This window comes from Amphiprion ocellaris, chromosome 7 (assembly GCF_022539595.1).
Source record: "Amphiprion ocellaris isolate individual 3 ecotype Okinawa chromosome 7, ASM2253959v1, whole genome shotgun sequence".
Classification (NCBI taxonomy): domain Eukaryota; kingdom Metazoa; phylum Chordata; class Actinopteri; family Pomacentridae; genus Amphiprion; species Amphiprion ocellaris.
This window is the reverse complement of record NC_072772.1, coordinates 33,608,941-33,631,648: the sequence shown is the minus strand read 5'-3', so window position 1 is coordinate 33,631,648 and position 22,708 is coordinate 33,608,941. Positions and strand designations below refer to the sequence as shown.

The 22,708-nt window shown below is 38.4% G+C and overlaps 2 protein-coding genes across 5 annotated transcripts in view; one reads left to right on the top strand and one right to left on the bottom strand.

Moving 5' to 3' along the window:
• Nucleotides 1–6,849, bottom strand: part of eif3k (eukaryotic translation initiation factor 3, subunit K) — a 7,837-nt gene extending 988 nt beyond the window's left edge. Inside the window, exons 1-7 of one of the 3 annotated variants that reach the window (XM_055011980.1) lie at nucleotides 6,673–6,849; nucleotides 5,706–5,804; nucleotides 5,013–5,177; nucleotides 3,163–3,331; nucleotides 2,043–2,109; nucleotides 1,720–1,797; nucleotides 1,335–1,460 (exon numbers count right to left, since the gene is read on the bottom strand). In XM_055011980.1, the coding sequence (XP_054867955.1) occupies nucleotides 1,335–1,460; nucleotides 1,720–1,797; nucleotides 2,043–2,109; nucleotides 3,163–3,331; nucleotides 5,013–5,177; nucleotides 5,706–5,804; nucleotides 6,673–6,734 (766 nt within the window). In that variant the 5' untranslated portion in view covers nucleotides 6,735–6,849. The remainder of the gene's footprint in view (nucleotides 1–1,334; nucleotides 1,461–1,719; nucleotides 1,798–2,042; nucleotides 2,110–3,162; nucleotides 3,332–5,012; nucleotides 5,178–5,705; nucleotides 5,805–6,672) is intronic. The other 2 variants (XM_023293182.3, XM_023293183.3) reach the window with 2 other exon arrangements.
• Nucleotides 6,850–6,943: 94 nt separating this feature from the next.
• The window catches only part of LOC111587029 (mitogen-activated protein kinase kinase kinase kinase 5-like), a 51,580-nt gene continuing 35,815 nt past the window's right edge, over nucleotides 6,944–22,708 (top strand). The window contains exons 1-3 of one of the 2 annotated variants that reach the window (XM_055011978.1): nucleotides 6,944–7,357; nucleotides 11,038–11,111; nucleotides 11,663–11,835. In XM_055011978.1, the coding sequence (XP_054867953.1) occupies nucleotides 11,728–11,835 (108 nt within the window). In that variant the 5' untranslated portion in view covers nucleotides 6,944–7,357; nucleotides 11,038–11,111; nucleotides 11,663–11,727. Of the gene's footprint in view, nucleotides 7,358–11,037; nucleotides 11,112–11,146; nucleotides 11,836–22,708 lie in introns of those variants that run through there. The other variant, XM_055011979.1, reaches the window with a different exon arrangement.

The following is a 22,708-nucleotide window of genomic DNA, read 5'->3' as shown; positions in this document are numbered from 1 at the left end:
ACATACTGTCAAATGAACGTGATGTACGGTGGAGCGTAAAAGTTTGCAACTCCTTAGAAATTTCACTTTTTCTACACAAAATGCTCAAAAATATCATCAGATTTTCACACAAGGCCTGAAAGTAGACGGCTACACAAATATAATGGCAAAAATATGTCAACCTCTAGGATTAGCAATTAATTTAAAGGTAAAAATTTGGTTTTTTTTAATCTGTCTGTTGTGTTCAAAAACACCTGAATCCATCAAAATCTGTCCTTCTCAACACATATTTGTGGAAGAGCATCACGGAACAAACAAATTCCACATCTAGGAACCTCAGAACAACAGTTGCTGACGTTCATCGGACTGGAAAAAGAAAAGAAATCCACCTTTTCTCGAGAGTTTGGACTGAACTGATCAACAGTCAGACTGTTACTGGAAGCAATCGATCAATAAAGAGCGAGGTTTATGATGGTATGAGGTCTCAGAGGAGGTCAGGGAAACTTCTAAACAACTGAAGTCTTCTCTCACAATGACTACAATTAATATTGTTGAGTCCAACATCAGGAGAACAACAATAACGTCAAGAAGAAAACTCCAAAACAACTGCTAAACATCAATAAATGAGTCTGAAGGCTGTTAGAATAATAGTTAGTTGAATGAATGAGATCAAAATAGAGCTTTTTGGTTTAAATAGTACGTTTTGTGTTTGGATAAAGGAAAAAAACTGCACTCCAGCATTAGAACTGTAACCAGTATATGAAGCATGGCGGCGGTATCATCATGGTTCGGGCCTATTTTTAGGCATCTGGACTGAAGCAGGTGCTCATAATTCGTAGGACAACAAATGACACCTCAATTAAACCAGAACATTTTTAAAAGAGAAAGTAGGTCAAGACAACCCAGAATGCATTTAACAAAAGAACGGTTAAAGAAAGTTCATGTTCTAGAACGGCTGAGCTACAATCCTGACATTAATCCTAATCCTAAACTAACTGAACAAGTTGGCTAATTAGTTTTGCACTTAGAAATGTCCTTATTTTTTCAAGGAAAGTGTTTTTTTTTCTCAGTGAAGATGACATTAAATGAATGATAAATCCAGTGTAGACACTGTTAATGTGGTAAATGACTATTCTAGCTGGAAACAGCTGATTTTTAATGGAATATCTCCATAGGGGTACAGAGGAACATTTCCAGCAACCATCACTCCTGTGTTCTAATGCTACATTGTGTTAGCTAATGCTGTTGAAAGGCTCATTGATGATTAGAAAACCCTTGTGCAGTTATGTTAGTACATGGATAAAAGTGTCTGAATACTCCGACTGCTTCGTCCGTCACTGAGCGGCTGCACTCACTCTCGAAGTCGATCTTCTCCACGATGTTCTTGGGCTTCACACTCTCCTCCTGGTTGAAGATGAAGATCTGTCCATCCTCGTTCTCCGTCCAGCCGTATTTATTCATCCAAACCTTCACCTGGGTGTCTGAACAATTAAACAGAAAGAGGCTCAGTTAGCTTCACAGCTACAAATGACTCCTTATCAGGTAAAAATACAGATTACTGGAGCTTTAAAGTTGAATCAGATCAACTTTTCCGGATGGGGAAGGTTCCCTAATAGATGCTACTACAGCTACATGAAGTTCTTCCAGCACTTCATGGGGACATCCAGGTGTTTCACTACCTCAGATATTAAATATTTGATAAACTGAGTCTTCTAGCAGGTTTTAAAGTTCATTTCTTACCCAGCGGGTCTCCCAGCATCTCCGCCAGTAACCGGTGCTCGATGGTCTGGTAGGTGATGCCGACGACGTGGCAGATGACTGAGGAGGAAGGTGAAATAAAGAGAAAACATAAACGTGAATCAAACAAACGTAGTTTGTTCATGACATCTGCATCTGTTGAGTTTGGGTGCAGCTGCTTCCTTGTATTTCCCACATTCTGGTTGTATTTACGGTAATAGCACTTTGCGTTGCATTTTTAACTGTATGAAAAGTGCTATATAAATAAAGTTTGATTTGATTTGATTTGATTTGATTAATATTTACTGTCAGAGGTCGATACTCACACTTGCGAACAGAATCCTCAAAGCCGGTGATGCCGTCGATGAGCTCTCGGTTCTCCTCCAGACTCGTCTGAAGAAGACAAGGAAGAGAAAAACTGTTGTGCAAGTTTGGAAAAGAAAATCAAAACGAATCTAAATGATGAAGACAAAGATGTCGCAACACAGGAATCAGGAGATGATTAGCAGGAAAGGCATTTAATGATGGATTAGTCAGCAAAGTAAAACAATTAGTTTCCTTCTCAGTGTTTCCAAGGTTTAAAGTATAAATCTGCAGGTAGTTAAAAACACTGGAATCCCACAGAGAGATGGCAGTTAAAACAGCAACCGGCAGTTTAAATTAACAGTGTAGCAGTATTTATAAAGGTCACATTAATTTTAAAAAACGTGATTTTTTTTAATCCATTTTGTATTTAGTCAGGAATTTGCATTGAGAAACTACATGTCTTCTTTTAATGAGCCCGTTTAAAACAACAGCACCAACTGTTTCACACGTTAGAACACATGACAGAAAAGCACCACAAAGGAAACGTTAAAAAATGAGAAGCATCCGAGTCATACCAGCATTATCTAAAACAGCAACATGTTTCCTTCAGGGCAGTTTGTAAAAGACATTTCAGGAAGAGAGTGTTTCTAAGGTAATCATGTTCTATAGGCCAAAGGTGCACAAAAAGCTCTAAGTCTAACTGTACCTTTAGAAGAACTAAAATAATCCTAATATAGTGCTATTAGTTGCTGGTATGAAGGAATAAGAGGCTGCAGATGTAAGAGTGTAGTTTAACTAAAAACGTGTTGGTAATAAATAGCAATATGTGTACTTCTTCCACCAAGCTAAAGATTCACGTAAAATACAAAAGGGAGGCTGTAAACCTGCACTTTTTATCAAATGCAGAATCAAGTTATAAAACAAATAGGCAAAGTGATTATATTTTATTACATACAAATAAAAGTAACTCTGGTATTAAAGTAGATATACACAGCTTTTAAATGTACAGACATACAAAAATACAAAAGGACTGTGTTACAAGTGTGTGTGTGTGTGTGTGTGTGTGTGTGTGTGTGTGTGTGTGTGTGTGTGTGTGTGTGTGCGTGTGCGTGTGCGTGTGCGTGTGCGTGTGCGTTGTACCCAGAAGCTCTGGAAGTGACACGTCTCCAGCAGGTTCCCCAGGTAGAGGATCTGTCTGATGGGACGCTCCTCTTGCTGCGACACTGTAGTCAAGGAAACGGCCCCGACCCCGAGAGAGACCCCTCCTCCACCATCATCATCTATTCCTTCTAAACATGGACTCTGGGGACTAAAACACCATGAACAAACCTTTATATTTCATCCACTGTGGTCACAGAAGCCACCATGAAGTCATGAACCTGAACCATCTCATCCACTACAACAGATTTGTCAAAACAATTAGACTTTTAGCCAAACATACAATACCAGTCAAAAGTTTGGACTCACCTTTTCATTTAATGTTTTTTCTTTATCTTCATGACTATTTACATTGTAGATTCTCACTGAAGGCATCAACACTATGAATGAACACATCTGGAATTATGCAGTAAACAAAAAAGTGTGAAATCAGTCAAAACATGTTTTATATTTTAGATTCTTCAAAGTAGCCACCCTTTGCTTTGATTCCTGCTTTGCTCACTCTTGTTATTCTCTGGATGAGCTCCATGAGGTAGAACCTGAAACGGTTTTCACTTCACAGGTGTGCCTCGTTAAGGTTAATTTGTGGAATTTCTTCCTTCTTAATAGGATTGGGACCATCAGTTGTGTTGTGCAGAAGTCAGGTTGGTCCACAGCTGACAGCCCTATTTGACAACTGTTACAATCCATATTATGGCAAGAACCAATCAGCTAAAGAGAAACGACAGTCCATCATTACTGTAAGAACTGAAGGTCAGTCAGTGTGGAAAATTTCAAGAACTTTGAATGTATTCTCAAGGAACCATCTAGGAACTACCCAGGAACCTACAAAGAACCATCTAGGAACTACCCAGGAACCTACAAAGAACCATCTAGGAACTACCCAGGAACTTACAAGGAACCATCTAGGAACTACCCAGGAACTCACAAGGAACCATCTAGGAACTTACAAGGAACCATCTAGGAACTACCCAGGAACCTACAAAGAACCATCTAGGAACTACCCAGGAACCTACAAAGAACCATCTAGGAACTACCCAGGAACTTACAAGGAACCATCTAGGAACTACCCAGGAACTCACAAGGAACCATCTAGGAACTTACAAGGAACCATCTAGGAACTACCCAGGAACCTACAAGGACTTTGAATGTATCTCCAAGTAAAGTCGCAAAAACCATCCAGTGCTACGACCAAACTGGTTCACATGAGGACCTCCCCAGGAAAGGAAGACCAAGAGTCTCCTCTGCTGCTGAGGAGAAGTTCATCCGAGTCACACAGAGTTCTAGTAGCAGACACATCTCTATATCAACTCTTCAGAGGAGACTGAACCAACCAGACCTTTACGTTCAAAGAGCTGCTAAAAAACCACTACTAAGGAAAAGCAACAAGCAGAAAAGATTAGTTTGGGTTCAGAAACACCAGGAATGGACATTAGACCAGTGGAGATCTGGGCTTTAGTCTGATGAGTCCAAATTTGAGATCTTTGGTTGACCTAAACTCAATCCAGATGGTTTGAAATGAGATGGACCACAGAGTGAAGAAAAAAGGACCAACAAGTGCTCAGCATCTCTGGGACTCCTTCAAGACAGTTGGAGAACCATTTCAGGTGACGACATCATGAAGCTCATGGAGAGAATGCCAAGAGTGTGGAAAGCGGTAATCAAAGCAAAAGGAAGAATCTAAAATCTAAAACATGTTTTGACTTATTTCACACTTTTTTGTTTACTATCATAATTCCATATGTGTTTTTTCATGAAATGAGAAGGTGTGTTCAAACTTTTATCTGGTAGAGTATATATAAAACCAGAGAGACAGCAGGTCTTCAACATACTAACTGATGGAAGTCACACAGAGGCAACAGCACCAAGAGGATACGTGTGTCTGGTCGATCATACACTTGCAGAGAGTGAAGTCAGTGTGTGGCAGGTTGGTCAGAGCCTTCAGCAGAATCTGTGAAGTGACATGAGTCTGGAAGTAGGCTGGATTAAACTGGTACCTGTAGAGAGGCAGAAGATCACAAATCACATAACCCAAACAGGATGTCACAGCAAGACTTTCACACAACACGTCGGCTACTTTGACGGACGACTCCTGATAATTTAAAGGTTAATTAAACAGTATCAGAATCAGTTCACAGCCGAAACATACAAGGAATTTAACTCCAGTTACTTACACAATATAAAATACATGTGCAATTAAACAGTACAGCAGGATAGAGAAGAAAAAGGAGTGTTTGACTATTATGTGCTATTATAGATACGAGTAAAGGAGCAAGCTTAAAGCAAACCAGAATTTAGACTGAATTTGATCCTGACTGGTCTAAATGTTCATCAGAGTGACGAACTGAGGAAGAAACTGTTCTTGCGTCTGCTTGTTTTGATGTTTTGTACTCTGTCGTTCGTATCAGAGGGGATGAGTTGGAACAGATAATGTACAGAATGTGAAAGCTAATATTCAGCTCGTTTTTGCCTACATATAAACTGTGTTTGGTTTCAGGTTTTCACACACTGACGGTGTAACTTACAGCTTGAGGACAGCCAGGTTCGCCTCCAGGTCATAGGCGTTTTCCCTCGCTTGTGTCTCCACATAGCGCTCCAGCGTTGCAAGGTTTTCTGGGTTATATCTGTGAGGAGAGACAAGATCATTAGCTTTAAATCAGACGAAGACGGCTGCAGTGTTTCTGTGATATGTATGTACTTGTTCTTCTTCTTTTTTTGCACTCTTTGTAGCGTTTTTTTCTCACTGTAATTACACTTCTGGGAGCTTATATCTGTGCCAATGATGCTCCATGAAAGTCGCTCATCTTAGTTCAGAATCCACGACTTCTAAACCTCTATTTTCACTTGATTAAAACCAGGGTTACTGGAAAAATTAGCAACTTCTTCACAAGTTAAGAGTATGTGGTCTGCTGGGGTCATAAGTATGAATCAGGTAACATCTGTCAACATCTGTGTAAATACTGGACTGTGTGAAAAGGAAACAAAAAGCAAAAAAATGATTTTCTTCTTGGACATCTTGGAAACACAAACATTTGTGAGTAAACACGTTTCTTTGTTTGCAAAAAGCAGAAATAGCTTGTCAGTGCTATTTATCAACTGCTATAAACGACCTTAAACTGATAGGATATTTAAACTTTATCTAATCAGAAGAAATGTGGGTTTTTAATACAGGTGAATGCTACAAATGCTTAGCAACAACAGACTGTCTCAATGTGTTTTAGAGGGGGAAGTATTTGCAGTAGACTGTAGCAGACTGAGCTAATGCTAACAGTTAAAATTAGCTGCTCCAAATTTATTGTTCGTTTACTTTAAAGGCAAATTTTATTAATCCAAAATTCACAGCGACACTAATCCGACAAAAAACGTGGATAACCGGTGCAGGAGATGAACGGTCTTACCGCCACCGATTCAACTCAGCAAAAAGCTAGCTTAGCATATTAGCAGCCAGGCTAAGCTACTGTTAGCTCGGTTACCGGTTCGCATGAATCGTACCGATCGATCCCCCGCAGCAGCTTCCCCACGTTCGCCCTCATCTGCTCGATAGACGACGCCATTTGGTCCAGACTCTAGCGGTGAAATTTTGAGCTAAAAAAACCGAATAAACTCCACACGTGGGGCCACAAACTGGAAACGGCACCGGGCGGGGGGAGAAAAGGACCGGACCGTAAAGAGCGACGCACAGGGGGGACCGGAAGCAGGACGGACCGGTAGTGTCGACGGAGCGGATTGTGTATCGAAAGATTTTAATTTTACTTTTTATGTTTAATATTTCTTTCATATATAGTCCATGTCTGCTACTGTAGTCTTTCTAACTGTCAGAGAAAAAGATTAACGGTGATGCTAGCCCGGTCCCTGACTTTAATCTAGTTTAATTCACCATAATTATTTCAAAAATGTTCATTATACTCACTTTTAGATCCTTTGGGTGTTGTGCCTGTAGTTTAACTGTATTTTGGAAGTTGCAGTAGTCGAATTACTCTTTTCATATGTGTCAGTTCCACGTTTCACCAACGGAGGGAGGCAAACTCTTCAGTCTTAACCAGGATTAATCTGAGCACCTTCAATGGTCAAAGATGTAAATTAAAAATAATAAAAATAAATAAATCGGTTAAACGAAAAGAAGAGGAGAACAGAGATAAAAGAAAAGAAAACAAGAAAAATACAGCTTCACATAAAGGTAAGTTTTAACAGCTATTGAATTTCCCTCAGGATTAATAAACTAACTATCTATCTATCTATCTATCTATCTATCTATCTATCTATCTATCTATCTATCTATCTATCTATCTATCTATCTATCTATCTATCTATCTATCTATCTATCTATCTATCTATCTATCTATCTGCTTCCAACTGGGGTTCCTGCTAAAAAACAGGTCAACAATAATAAGTCTTACTTTAAAGGAAGGACTTCAAACAACATTTTGCATAGTTTCAGTGAAAGTTCTGCATCTGAAAAAATTGCTCAGCGTGACACTAAATTTTAATGTTAAACTTAGTCAGTCACTATAAAGCACAAAACTGCAGTATTGTTAAAGTTACACTCCTGACCAAATACATAATTTAGAGTTAACAAAGAATTAAAAGGATAAGAAATAGTTTAAAAGATAGTTGAGTAAATAAATAAACATAAACTACCATTCAAAAATTTGAGGTTACTTAGAAATGTCCTTATTTTTGAAAGAAAAGCAGTTTTTTTCATTGAAGATAACATTAAATTAATCAGAAATCCAGTCTAGACATTGTTAATGTGGTAAATGACTATTCTAGCTGGAAACGGCTGATTTTTAATGGAATATCTCCATAGAGGTACAGAGGAACATTTCCAGCAACCATCACTCCTGTGTTCTAATGCTACATTGTGTTAGCTAATGGTGTTGAAAGGCTCATTGATGATTAGAAAACCCTTGTGCAGTTATGTTAGTACATGGATAAAAGTGTGAGTTTTCATGGAAAACATGAAATTGTCTGAGTGACCCCAAACTTTTGAACGGTAGCGTAGGTCAACTTTAACTCCTTTAGAGCAACTTTAACTCTAAGTGTGCACTGCTGCCTTCATAGAGCAGTCAGTGTGCAGACATCTGTGGAGAGACCCTTTTGCAGACTTGAGCGGATAACTACATTTTCACCTCGCCTACTCACAGATGCTTAAAGTTAAACATCTACTCGTTCACAGTGTCTCCAACCGTCCATGTGAACATCTGCAAGAGACTACAAAGCCTTGATTTTACTCCCTTGCAGGCGTGCACACAAACAGCTGCAGACTCTCTGGATGCATATTTGTTGATATTAACTACTTTTCCAGTCCAGTGACTATATTACTACACCATACTACACCCTACACTACTGCCCCTTGGCATAGTCACTGCACAGACTTTCACAGACCTGTGCAGATGACAAAACTTTCTTTGCACAAACTGTAGAATGGCTTTATTTACTCGCAGATGAGGAAAGTATAACCGTGATCTAACCCAGGCTTTATGAGCAGAGCTACATGTGCATCTGCTTTCAATGTTTGCATCAGAATGTACAAAAGGATGCAGAAACCATGAATGCACCTGGACTTAGAGGGACAAAAGGTAATGCAGCGTAACATTTGAGCTGCATTTGTTCGGTCTGTGGCGCCGACTTCAGCTAAGTATGTTTGAGACCTTTATGTCGATCAGTAACTTCATCATCATCAGTCCTTCTCAAGGCCTCAGTTGACTTTGAAGCAGTTATTTGTGGTTAAATGGCCGGTGTTGTGTGTCTGTCACAAGTGGGAGTTTGTGAACCACCCGGCAGGAACTAGGCTGTGGGCAGGTCGTCTGCAGAGCTGATAGAGGAGGAGGGTAAATGTCAAAGGATGAAGATGAAATCACACAATGGCAAAACAGGTGCTGTCTCTTTCTCGATTTGCTGTTTCATGAATAACTCCTGTTCAGCTGCTTTATTAGATAGATAGATAGATAGATAGATAGATAGATAGATAGATAGATAGATAGATAGATAGATAGATAGATAGATAGATAGATAGATAGATAGATAGATAGATAGATAGATAGATAGATAGATAGATAGATACTTTATCAATCCCAAGGGAAATTCATACTGTTAGCTTCTCTTTGCTCCAGATAGTTCCCATTTAGCTTCTGATATTTTATATGGACTCTTATTAGCTCCAATTAGCTACAGTTAGCACCAGTTAGCTTCTGTTTGTTGTAGATAGTTCCATTAAGCCCTGATATTCTTGTTAGCTACAGCCTGCTCCTGCTCCTATTAGCTTTTGTTAGCTCCATTTGATACTCATTGATTCCTTTTAGGTCCTATAAGCTTGTGTTAGCTCCGATTAGCTTCTGTTTGCTGCAGTTAGTTCCTTTTAATGCCTGATTTTTGTTATTGATCCTTGTTAGCAACTGGATGTTCCTGTCATCGCTTATTAGCGTCTGTTAGCTCCACTTGGCTTCTGTTTGCTGTAGCTCATTCCCTTTAGCTCCTGATAGTTCCAGGTGATTCTAATTAGCTGCAGATAGCTGCTGTTAGCTGCTGTTAGCATCTGTTTGCTCCAGTTGGCCCCTTTAAGCTCCAGATAGCTCCTATTAGCTCCTATTTTCTCCAGATAGTTCCTTTAAGCTCCTGATATTTACTATGGACTATTGTTCATTACAGACAGATCCTACTGGCTCCTATTAACTTCAGTTATCGCCAGCTGGCTGCTGTTAGCTACTATTTGCTCCTTTTAGCTGCAGATTGTTCTTGTTTGTTCCCGTTAGCTCCTGATTCCACCTTAAAATCATAGTAAACCATTTCCGACTGAGCTGCGTGTTTTGATGTATTTTGTTGCCAGCAACTACTGTTGTTGGTTTTGTCAAAGCAGAAAAAAATGCACAGGAAGAAGAACAAGGATATGAAAAAGAAGCCTGACAGGTAGTAAACAGACCGGCTGTGCTGCCAGGTTTGACAGAAAACCACGAATGCCAGCTTGTTAGCGCGTCCTTCAGTCCATTTAATCACAGTAAATGTCCAGAGCAGGTGTGCTGACCATTCATTAATTGATTCATTCATTCACTCTTTATTTAAACTACACTGAGATATGGAGGCCTTTTATTATGTAGGCAACTTTTAAAGACAAATCAATCAACAACAACAATGATGAGGAAAGTAAAAAGCTGATTTGTCCTGAGAATAAAAAATGAGTGCAGCTTTGGATTGTTCTGCAAGTTATTCACAGTGAGTGAAACTGGATTTTCCAAGCTCAGGAAAGCTCAGCGTAAAAAAATAAAATCAAGAACCTTAAAAATACAGTACAATTCAAAAATTTTGGGTCATTTACAAATGTCCTAATTTTTGAAAGGAAAACACTCTTTCAACTTCAGCTCATTTAGAGCAACTTTAAATAATATAGAGCAACTTTGATAGAGAGCAACTTTAACTAATAATATCAACTTTAATGTAGAACAACTTTAATTCATATTTACTACTAGTCATAAGTTTAGGGTCACTTAGAAATGTGTTTATTTTAGAAAGAAAATTGTTTTTTGTCAATGATCTATAACATTAAATGAATCAGAAATCCAGTCTAGACATAGTTAATGTGGTAAATGACTATTGTAGCTGGAAACAGCTGATTTTTAATGGAATATCTCCATAGAGGTACAGAGGAACATTTCCAGCAACCATCACTCCTGTGTTCTAATGCTACATTGTGTTAGCTAATGGTGTTGAAAGGCTCATTAATGATTAGAAAACCCTTGTGCAGTTATGTTAGCACATGAATAAAAGTGGGAGTTTTCATGGAAAACATGGAATCTCCTGGGTGACCCCAAACTTTTGAACGGTAGCGTAAATCATGATACTTCTAAAACCAATCTTTTCTAGTTAACAGGATGTACCTGGTGCCCCTCGTTTGAAGAAGATATGAACAGGAAACTGACGGGGAGCTCCAAACACGAGTGAGTCTGTCTGCAGAGCTGCAACACACACACACACACACACACACACACACACACACACACACACACACACACACACACACACACACACACACTTCAGTAGGCGTGAAGCTGAGACTGAAACTTACACTGAAAACCCCAAACAGCACAACTGCAATTAATCAGCTACACACATGCAGACGCTCCCAAAGTATGTGCACCACACAAGAACACACAGACACACACACACAGACACACACACACACACACACACACACACACACACACACGTACACAACAGGAAATAAAATTGGATTATGCAAATGAGCTGAGCAGCAAAAAAAAAAAAAACGGGTCTGAGAGCAGCGATGAAGGTGTGAGATAGAAGGAGGGAGTGACGGAGGACTGATGGGCTGAGAAACAGAAACAGGAAGGTGTGTTGTGTGTCGGTGTGTGTCGGCGTGTGGCAGCAGCTGAGCGACAACACGACAAGTCAGACGCACAAAAGGAGTCTGAGTGTCTTCCCTCGGCAGCAGCTACCTGTTCTTTTCTTTTCCCCTGAGCTCCTTCAGATGCTGACGGCTGACTGAGTGACATGCCTGAGGAGGATTTTTAGGGACATTAACGAACCGACGTGATGGATTACCAGCAGAGGGCCGCTCTGGATATCTCCACCAAGAACCCTCAGGACGACTTCGAGATCCTGCTGAGGGTTGGAGGAGGAACCTACGGAGAAGTTTACAAGGTCAGCTGCTCCTTTTGAGGTGTATCAGAGTTAGAAAAAGAAGAAACTTTAAAAGAAAAAAGAGCAGATAAAGTTTGAGAGAAGTGGAATCAGTGGTGTGATGAGATGTTCGCACCTCCAGCCAAGCGTGTCCTACTTCTACTTTATGAGTTTATTTTCAGTTTAACAACCTAAGTTTTGGCTTCACAAGGTTTAATTTGTGCTTTTTTTTAAAAATCTGGGAGTTTGCAGAGGAGTTTAAAAGGAAATACAGGTGCAACTGGTTTTTATTCTCATTGCAATTAGAACTGCAGTGCAGCGCCAATCCTGCTGGAGGAAGTGGTTTTACAAGAAGTGAAAGTCTTCTCGTCAATAGCTTTTTTGACAGTTGTTTTTTTTTTCTTTTTTTTTTTTTACTGCGAATGAAAGAGAAGCCAACCTGAACTCTGGGGTGGGTTCAGAATCTGTAGATCCTCTTTTCAAAGATGGGGCAGGATGGTCTGTGAGATTTTATTAGTTGTTTTTCAGCTCATATCTCTTCTTCTGTGTTTATTAAGTATCTCCTGCTGTGTCTGTAAAAAGTCAGTGAGGTCTGAGGTTGACGTGTTAGGTACACTGCAGCCTGTTGTTCAGATAAACAACATTGTTTTCTGACCACAGAACACCAGCACCAGACAATAATAATACATCTTTTCTCTGGACTATTTTAGTTTTGTAAAGTTTTGCAGAGTTAGTCTACATTTCTGAGCAGTGTCGTCCTAATAACAAACTAATACTAAAAATAAGAAGCACATCATTTCACATAATAGAGGCAACTTAGCTACAGACAGCTCCTGTTAGTGCTTATTAGCTTCTATTTGCTCCAGTTTACTCCTGTTAGCGCATATTAGCTTGTGTTAACTCCAGTTTCCTCTAAGCAGTTCCATTTAGCCTCTTTCCAACTGACTCTTGCTAGGTACAAGCATCTCTTGTTGCTTTTGTTAGCTCCACTTAGCCTTTCTTAGCCCTTTCTTAGCCCTCAGTTGGTTCTTGCTAGCTCCTATTAGTGTCTGTTTGCTGTGGATAGCTCACTTTAGCTCCTGATTTTTCCCAGAAATTTTCTCATCTTAGCTCCTTTTAGCATCTGTTAGCTCCTGATTTTTCCTAGCAATTTTCTCTTGTTAGCTCTTTTTTAGCATCTGTTAGCTTCTGTTTGGTTCAGATCACTTCTGTCAGCTTGTTTTACTTGTGTTAGCTACATTTAGCTTCTGTTGGCTCCAGATAGTTCCATTTATTTCCACCTGACTCTTGCTAAGTACAAGCACCTCTTGTTGCTTCTTTTAGTTCCACTTAGCTTTTCTTTGCACTTGTTAGCACTTGGCCTTTCTTAGCCCTTCTAAGCTCCAGTTAGCTTCAGCTGGTTCTTGTTAGCTCCTATTAAGGTCTGTTTGCTGTGGATAGCTCACTTTAGCCCTTGAATTTTCACAGAAATTTTCTCTTCTTAGCTCCTTTTAGCATCTGGTAGCTTCTGTTTAGTTCTGTTTGCTCCTGTCAGGTTGTTTTTGCTTGTGTTAGCTACATTTAGCTTCTGTTTGCTCCACATAGTTCAATTTAGCTTCTTTCCAGTCGACTTGCTAGCTACAGTCAGCTCTTTTTGTTTGGTTCCTATCAGCTTCTGTTAGCTCCACTTGGCCTTTCTTACCACGTGCTAGCTCCAGTTAGCTTCAGCTGGTTCTTGTTAGCTCCTACTAGCATCTGTTTGCTGTGGATAGCTCACTTTAGCTAGTGATTTTTCCTACCAATTTTCTCTTCTTAGCTCCTTTTAGCATCTGTTAGCTTCTATGTGGTCCAGGTCACTCTTGTCAGATTGTTTTGCTTGTGTTAGCTACATTTAGCTTATGTTTGATACAAATAGTTCATTTTAGCTCCTGATAGCCAAATATAGCATAATAGCTCCTGATCTTTTCTCTTGACCCTTGTTAGCTACAGGCAGCATCTATTCTAGCATCTGTTCACTCCAGTTGACTATAGTTAGCTTCAGGTAGTTATTGTTAGCTCCTATTAGCTTCTGTTTGTTGTGGATAGCTTATTTTAGCTCCTGATTCTTCCTACCAATTGGCTCTTGATAGTTCCTGTTAGCTTATGTTTGCTCATCTTTGCTCCATTTAGCTCCAGTAGACTCTTATTAGTTCCTGTGACTTTCTGTTAGTTCATGTTAGCTTTCAGGTAACTCTGATTGGCTTATATTAGCTCCTATTAGCTTCTGTTTTCTGCATAGTCCATTTTAACTCCTAGTATGTCCTACCAATTTTCTCTTTTTAGCTCTTGATAGCTTTTGTTAGCCCAAGTTAGCTCCAGTCAGCTCTTATTAGCGCCTGTGACTTTCTGCTAGCTTCAGTTAGGTCTAAGTGGCTTATATTAGCTCCTGTTAACTTCTGTTTTCTGCAGATAATTTGGTTTATCTCCTAATATTTCATACCAGTGGTCTCTTTGTAGCTCCTGATAGCTTCTGTTCGGACCAGTTAGCTCCAGTCGGCTCTTGTTAGCTCCTGTGAGTTTCAGTTAGCTTCAGTTAGCTCTGATTGGCTTATATTAGCTCCTGTTAACTTCTGCAGATAGTTGGGTTTATCTGACCTTGTTAGCTACTGTTAGCCTCTATTTTGACGCGTTGGAAAGAAACTTTATATTTTGCTCCGTGTTGACTCAAAATTTCACAGTAGGACTTAGCATTAGCGCTGTCTAATCATGCAGATAATTTTATCTCCTGAAGTTTTGAGGTATCGGCCTCTGAAACTTGATAGACGTAAACAGATTTTAGTTCGCAACCTGGCTTTTTTCTGTGGGAAATTTACTGATTATTTGAAGTTTTTCTTGATGCAGCAAAATAAATTAGCAAACAGAAGGAAACAACAGCTAAAGTTGTATTTTGGTGTGTGAATTTGCTTTCATTTCACTAATTTGTGTGTTGTAGAGCGTAAATGGAGTTATTTTTGGATTATACCCAGTGTGGAGGTTCAGGTGATGTTGTAGTAATGTAGTAGTTTGTGTAGGTGAACGGTATCTTCAGGATTCTCTGGTACTTTCCTCCAAGCTACTCACACCTGAAACAGCCTCGAATGGAAAAGTGATGTAAGAAGTCAGAGCTCACATCATCTGAATGCACAGTTTCCCTCCTTTTCAACCAGCTTAGTCATTGGTCCACTCATTTAAGGGAACCTCAACCTTCCAGAACTCCACGTTTCACAGAATTAAAGCTTCATTTTATCCATCAGTTAGTCAGCATCGCCGTCTTCCATCATTTCCTCCTGATTGTGACACATTAGAGGTCTTTAGTGCCACAGAAGGTCAGAATATCAGGTTGTTTTATGATTTTATATCAACTTTAAGCCATTGAGTGTCAAATTTTTTTGTTTTCTAGGCAGCCATAGTACAAAGAGTACTTAAGATATAAGATATTAATATCTTATTTTGGAAATATTCTTTGGTTCTGGCCTCTCAAATGTAAATATGCGATACTTTTCTGTGAGATATGCAACGTTTTGGACTATTAGTTGGATAGAATTCATCAAATTAGGTCCTGGGCGGTCAAATTTAGAGATTAGGTAGCAGTTATTAGCAGCAGCAGGGGTTTCCACGGGTGTTTTCTGCTTTTGTTTTCTCCAACAAGACTTCTGAGTGTTTATCAGGTAAACTGACCACGGAGTCAACTGTGTCTGGAGATGAAAACAATCATTTACTTCACAGTTTAGTCTTCGAAAACAGATTCAGTGAAGATTGTTGTTGGGTAATCTTCCATCTGTGTCTTTTTGGGTCATTTTGTGTCGTATATTTGACATTTTGCGGGTCTTTTGGTCATTTTTTTGTCTTATATTTAACATTTTGAGTATCTTTTGGTAGTTTTGTATCGTATATTTGACATTTTGCATATCTTTTTGGCAGTTTTGTGTCATAGATTTGACATTTTGTGTATTTTTTGTGTAAATCAGTTTTGTAAACGTAAAGTGGTGTAGTTAAGAAAATAGAAATACATACAGAAGAAAAATAAAAACACGTGTACATAATCATGAAAGAATCTGTGTAATATCATTGATATGTGCAATATTGTTATTTCAATCGAGAGGAATTTGAACAATCTGAACTAGAATTTATGTATATTTTTGGTTTATTTTTATTCTTCTACTGATATTTCTTAAGTGCACTATTTCTTTGCCTGTTGTGCCAATTCCTAAAAATTCATAAAACTAATTTTAATTATTATAAAAATGACATAAAATATCAATTAGTGCAACACTTTTTAATGCGAAATACCCAGAAACTAATGTTTGGATTCCTGTCAGTGCTAATGCTAGCATGCTAAGATGCTATTATATCCATGCTAACATGCTTTTAAAGGCTCAGGAGGCTTTTTGGTATTTATCTCTGGGATTGTGGGTCTGAAATTTGCAGATTTGACTGAAATATTTAATAACTGACGGAATTTTTATGCAATTTCTGTGCAGTAACAGCTCTTTTTTGCGATTTTGTATTGAAAAAACGTAACATATCAGCAACTTTCAGTCTCTCCACAGTGTCTAAGGGAGACCATTTATAAAAAGTTGGTTACAGTAGCTTTGGTTGTGGCGTTTTTTTTTTTTTTTTTAACCCTTCTGTGGTTATTTTGCCAGCTTTGGTGAAATCAGGTTTCTCAGAGTCGAGCCGAGCGCTAATCGATGCAAAGCAGATGAACCGTAGTCTGAGCACAGTTCCTCTAACCAGGTCAGTTGAGGGACATTTGCATAGCTACCCTTCCTTCACGTATGGACACACACACACACACACACGCACGCACGCACGCACGCACACACACACACACACACACACACACAATCAGTCAAGAGCACATGTTTGGCTGCATGTTGTTAAAGTACAACAGTGTGCAAATATATGCGTATTTGACATTTTGCGTATCTTTTTGGTAGTTTTGTGTCTTATATTTAACATTGTGTGTATCTTGTTAATTTTTGTTCATATATTTAACATTTTGCATATCTTTTTAGTAGTTATGTCATATATTTAACATTTTGCGTACCTTTTCGGTAGTTATGTGTCATATATTTACCATTTTGCATATGTTTTTGAGTCATTTTGTATTGTGCATTTGACATTTTGCGTGCCTTTTTGGTAGTTTTCTGTTGTATATTTAACATTATGCGTATTTTTTTGGGTCATTGTGTGTTGCATATTTGACATTTTGCGTATCTTTTTGGTAGTTTTGTGTTGTATATTTAACATTTTGTGTATCTTTTTGGTAGTTTTGTGTCTATATTTGACATTTTGCGTATCTTGGTAGTTTTGTGTCATATATTTGACATTTTGTGTATCTTTTCGGTAGTTTGGTGTCGTATATTTAACATTTTGTATATCTTTTCAGTAGTTTTGTGTCATATATTTACCATTTTGTGTATCTTTTTGGTAGTTTCTGGTTGTGTATTTAACATTTTGCGTATCTTGGTAGTTTTTGGTAATATTTTTCCCATTATGCGTATCTTTTTGGTAGTTTTGTGTTGTCAGTTGAGGGACATCTGCATAGCTACCCTTCCTTCATGTATAGACACACACACACACACACACACACACACACACACACACACACAGACAGAATCAGACAAGAACATGTGTTTGGCTGCGTGTTGTTAAAGTACAACAGTGTGCAAATGCAACACGTTTGCATGCTCAGCAGTAGTGAGAAAGTGAGTTTTTTATTTCTCACTGTGTGTGTGTGTGTGTGTGTGTGTGTGTGTGTGTGTGTGTGTGTGTGTGTGTGTGTGTGTGTGTGTGTGTGTTACGTTGCAGAAGCAAAGAAATTCAGAGGAATTAAACACAAACAGCAGCTTAACAGGATTAACAGGAGTGTCGACTGACCTGGATGAGTCAGATTTGTGTTTATTTTCACGTGTAGTTTATAGTTATGCATTTTCAGTCTCTTTAGCCTTTGAGTTTCATCATTTAACCAAAATTTTCATAAAAATGCATGTAAATCACCCTACATTTCAGTGTGTATAAAGCTGATTTTACCAGGGAAGATCCACAAATCGCATCACAGATAGAAGTTATACTCATGTTTGCTCGACAGTGTTAAACAAACACAAACTGTGGCATGTTCCCAGTCAACATTTCTGCCTCCCCTCCTTTAAGTTTCCTCTCTGGAATGGAAATAGCATCTCGTCAAACCTGTTAATCAGCATCACACAGTTAAAGTTAAGTAGCCACACGTCATAACATTCGATTTGTCTTTTTATATCTGGTGAGTCCAGGTTATCAGAACCATTCAACCATTTTATCACACTTACAAACGCTTCCTTTAGCCTTTACCTAGGAAACGTCTATGCCCTCATGGATATATATAGTGTCCTTACAGATAACAGAAGAGGTGAGATACTACTATTAAAATGATAAAATAAAGTGCAACCTTTTAAAGGGTGCAGACTCAACGTCGGTCTTTTAAAACACAGCAGCAAAGTGTGAAAATTCACTAGTTAAAACTCAAAAAAAGTGCTTAGTGACTCATTTTTGTTGTGCAGATAAAGTTTGAAGTCAGGTATCTTTGCATCAAGCAACTCGTGTGACATTTCCCTCCATCCTGTTGACACTGCAGTTGCCCTTTCAGTATAAAAAGACTGAGAGTCTGCGTTTAAGTGACCCAGTAGTTTGGGATTAATGCTGCTGCTAGCGTGGCCATGAGCTAACATGCTAATGCTAAGGTAGAGGAGTGATGGTGCCCGCTGGACCCGATCTGAAGCTCAGGACCGCAGCTTTGGATTGTATAAGGCTGAACAATTTGGTAAAATATCTACCTGCATTTTTTGTGAGTGATATTGTGAGCTTTGACTCATTATTTACCACATTTTAAAACGTGTGGTGGTGATTTACCAAAAGTGGGGCACAAAAAGAGCCAGATGAATATCTAAAACCACTGACAACACTTTGAACCTTGGCTCAGATATGCCACAGAGTGTATAAACTGCAGCCTTTTGCTAATTTTACTCTTTCAAACTGCAGTCTTGATTTGAAATCCTATAATTTTTCACTTGTTCCATTAATTTTGCACCTTGTTTTCTGTCTGGAGTTGGGGTTTAGTGTTAAAAAGGGGAAAACTCAGTACAGAAATTGAGAGAGCGAAGCAGTAAACCAAGTTGCTCTTTATAATAAACTAAATTTATTATATTAACATGTCTGCAGAACTGTGAAAAAGATATCCCGCCCAAACAATATGAACGTCTGTGCTAATGTAGCTACACTGTGCTAACAGGATGGGTGTTGGAATGAATTGCACTTTTAATTAACAAAATACTACAGGATTAGATAATGTAACCCTGTAATGAAGAGAAAATTCACTGTTATTGCAGGATATGAGAGAAATATGTGATTTAAAAAAAGAAATATTGAACTGTATTGGCTAACAAAGACCCCAAACATTAAAGATAAAAAATCACAATTGCATTTTTTGAACTAATTACACATGAATATCGACCTAGTTTAACAAATAATTCATTTAAATTACACATTCTAAACAATTAAAGTTGTAATTCCCTTAATTGTTGGTACCTTCTTGATGTTTCTCCACGATAGCAAACTGACACCAGATTAGCTCAAGGTTAGCTGCTGTGAATACATGACCCATCAGTCTCATGTTCATATCCCATATTAGTCAGGATTAGTTTATTCTTCAAATAGGAGCTCTAACAGCCACATAGCAGACTTTAAAGTCTTTGTTAAACACTTAACAGAGCCCTGAATTTAGTTAGTTTGAATCAATACATTGGGCCACATCAAAAAAACGTGTTATTTTCACAAAAAAATGCAGTAAAAATAGCTCTTTTGGTCACTTTTCTTGTGGTAGAATTGGCGATCCCTTGCAACCTAGGGTTAGAGTTAGGGTTAGGCTTCTTGGGTAGCATTTTGGCCCAAATCAAGTCATTTCCTAGCAAAAACTAAAGCAAAAAGCACAGAAAATGAGGCCCACATTGCACGTAAACTCTACCTCACCTGGTTAAAAGTCTTCTCTTAATAACACCGTCATCCCTCCAACTTCTTGTTCAGACTTTGTTGCTGTTTTTATGTGAAAAGTGAAAGAAAGAGGCCAAAGAAGAGGCCAAAAACACGCAGCCATCTCACAATTTTACAGCCTTTATTGGTAAAATTGTAAATGTTTGCACTGTTGACCAACATGTAGGTTTTACTGAGTCTCCATCAAGTCAAAGTAGTTCATCATCTTGGTTTTGCATGTTAGCTGACATTTACCACCCTACATTAAAAACTAAGGCTGCAATTGATTACTTCCATTATCCACTAATGTGTCAAATACTTTCTTGAGCAATTGATTAGTTGTTTGGGCTTAAAATGGCAGAAAATGGTGGAAAATGTCGAAAAGTGTCTTGTTTTGTTCACAAACCAAAGATATTCAGTTTATTGTCATAGAGGAGCAAAGAAATGAGGAAATATTCTCATTTAAGAAGCTGGAATCAGAGAATTTAGACAGTTGTTCTTAAAACATGACTCAAGGATTATCAGAATAGTTGATGATTAATTTAATAGTTAACATTTAATTGGAGTAATCATTGTAGTTCTATTAACAACATCTGGTGTTGGCTTTGCAAGGATTTAGACTTACATGGACAGTTTTAAATGATGATAAAGGCAGAAGAAATCACTGTTGAGACAAGAAAACTAAAAAGGTCAAGTCCCTGGTTGTGCAAGAGGCAAAATTGTCAGGATTTATCTTCCCAGTGGTCCATTTGTTTCTGAAATATCTCAGTTTGTGTGAGTTATATGCAACATTCTGTCTAAAAACTTGTGTTTGCTGAGAAACTCACCATCTTTTCCTCCAGCTGTGACTCTGAGCTCATCACTGTGGTCAACGTGAGATTGGTTTCCGTTCAACACCACTTTTAGTTTCACAAAAACACCACTGTCAATCACAAAAGAGCTTCCAGAATACTTTCTATCATCCTCCACTTCTTCTTCAGTCACTTTCCACCTGCAGCTTCATGTTTTTTCAGATTTTATAAGGTTTAGGCAAACGTAACCCTCCTGAAAGTCACTGAAAGTCAATTTACAGTTTTGTTATTATTATACAAGTTATAACCTGTAATTTAACCAACAAGATGGTGTTGGAAAAATGTTTTTCAGAGTATTATGGGGATTTAGCAAGCAGTAGGCACCATGACAGAGACTTCTGTAACGGTTAATGCCCACTGGCCAGTGAGTTCAGTTTCATGATTTTTCAGATTTAATATGGTTCAGACGACCAAAAAGGGATGATTTGTTGAAAAAATAACTGTAAATTGTTCAAAAATGTTTTTAAGAGTATTATGGAGTTTAGCCAGCAATGGGCACTATGACAAAGACTTCTGTAGCAGTTAATGGCTTCTGGCTAATGAGTTCAACTTCATGTTTTGTTTGATTTCATAAGACTCAGACAACAAACAAGGGAAGATTTGGAGAAAAAAAAGTACTGTAAATTGTTCAAAATGTTTATCAGAGTATTATTGGGGTTTTATCAAGCAGTGGGCACCATGACAGAGACTTCTGCAGCAGTTAATGGCTTCTGGCCAGTGGGCTCAGCTTCATGTTTTATCTGATTTCATAAGGTTCAGACAACCAACTAGGGAAGATTCATCCAAAAAAAAAATGCAAATTGTTTAAAATGTTTTTCAGAGTATTAGCAAGCAGTGGGCACCATGGCAGAGACTTGTGTAGCGGTTAATGCCCTCTGGTCAGTGAGTTCGGCTTCATGTTTTGTCCGATTTCATAAGGTCATCAACTAGGGAAGATTTTTTTGGGGGGAAAAAGTAAATTGTTCAAAGAAATTACAGTTAAAAATGTTTTCCAGAATATTATTGGGTTTAGCTGGTAGTGGGCACTGTTCTGCCTCTCCTACACATAAACAGAGGGTAAGCCCTTATGTGGTTAAGTTAGTGAAGCGCCATCTACTGGCCTTGTTTTTGTAAAGCTGAGGTGCTTAATAAAGTTGTCAGGTTTGAATCATCCATTTTGAAACTGTCTCTCAAGCCAGATCTGTCTGTTCTACGGTGCTCTGCAGGAAGCTTAATCTGTAAGTTTATTAGATTATATCACATTTGTACCATTTGTTAATATCGTTTAATTGTTAGAACAGCAGAAGAGTATTTTGAGGATGTCTATTTAGACTTATTTGATTTATTGTATCTGTATTTATGCAGCCATGCTTGCTGTAGTATTCTTTAAGCCATTTGTTGTAACTGTATTTTAAGAACAGTTTTTTTTATTTCCTTTGTATTGTTTTACAGTTTTACACGGCTCCCATTAAAACACCCAAAGTCAACTCCTGTCTTAGGTTCTTCATGGGAGAGGGTTTAGGCCACTGCATAGCTACGTACACAATAACGTAGTGAGGGCAGCAGAGGCACCATGACAGAGACTTCTGTAGCGATTAATGCCCACTGGCCAATGAGTTCAGCTTCATGTTTTTCTGATTTTATAAGGTTCAGACAACCAATCAGAGAAGATTTGGAGGAACAAAAAACTGTAAAGTTTTCAAAATGTCTTTAAGAGTATCATGGGGGTTTAGCAAGCAGTGGGCACCTTGACAGAGACTTCTGTAGCTGTTAATGTCCTCTGGTCAGTGAGTTCAACTTCATCTGAAATGTTTTTTTTTTTTTTTTTTTTTTTTTTTTTTTGGCTGTTTCACTGCCTCACCTGTAGCTACACAACATTTAGGTTCTCACTTTTCCAGATTCGACCACATATGACTCACTCGGTGCAAAAGGTCGTGACCATAGATGCCCCTGAACAAATAACCAACCACTTATCAGAGGATATGAACTTCCACTAAATGTCAGAAGTGTAGGAGGTGAATCTGATGCTCTGTGGAACCTTTAGCATAAAAACAAACCTC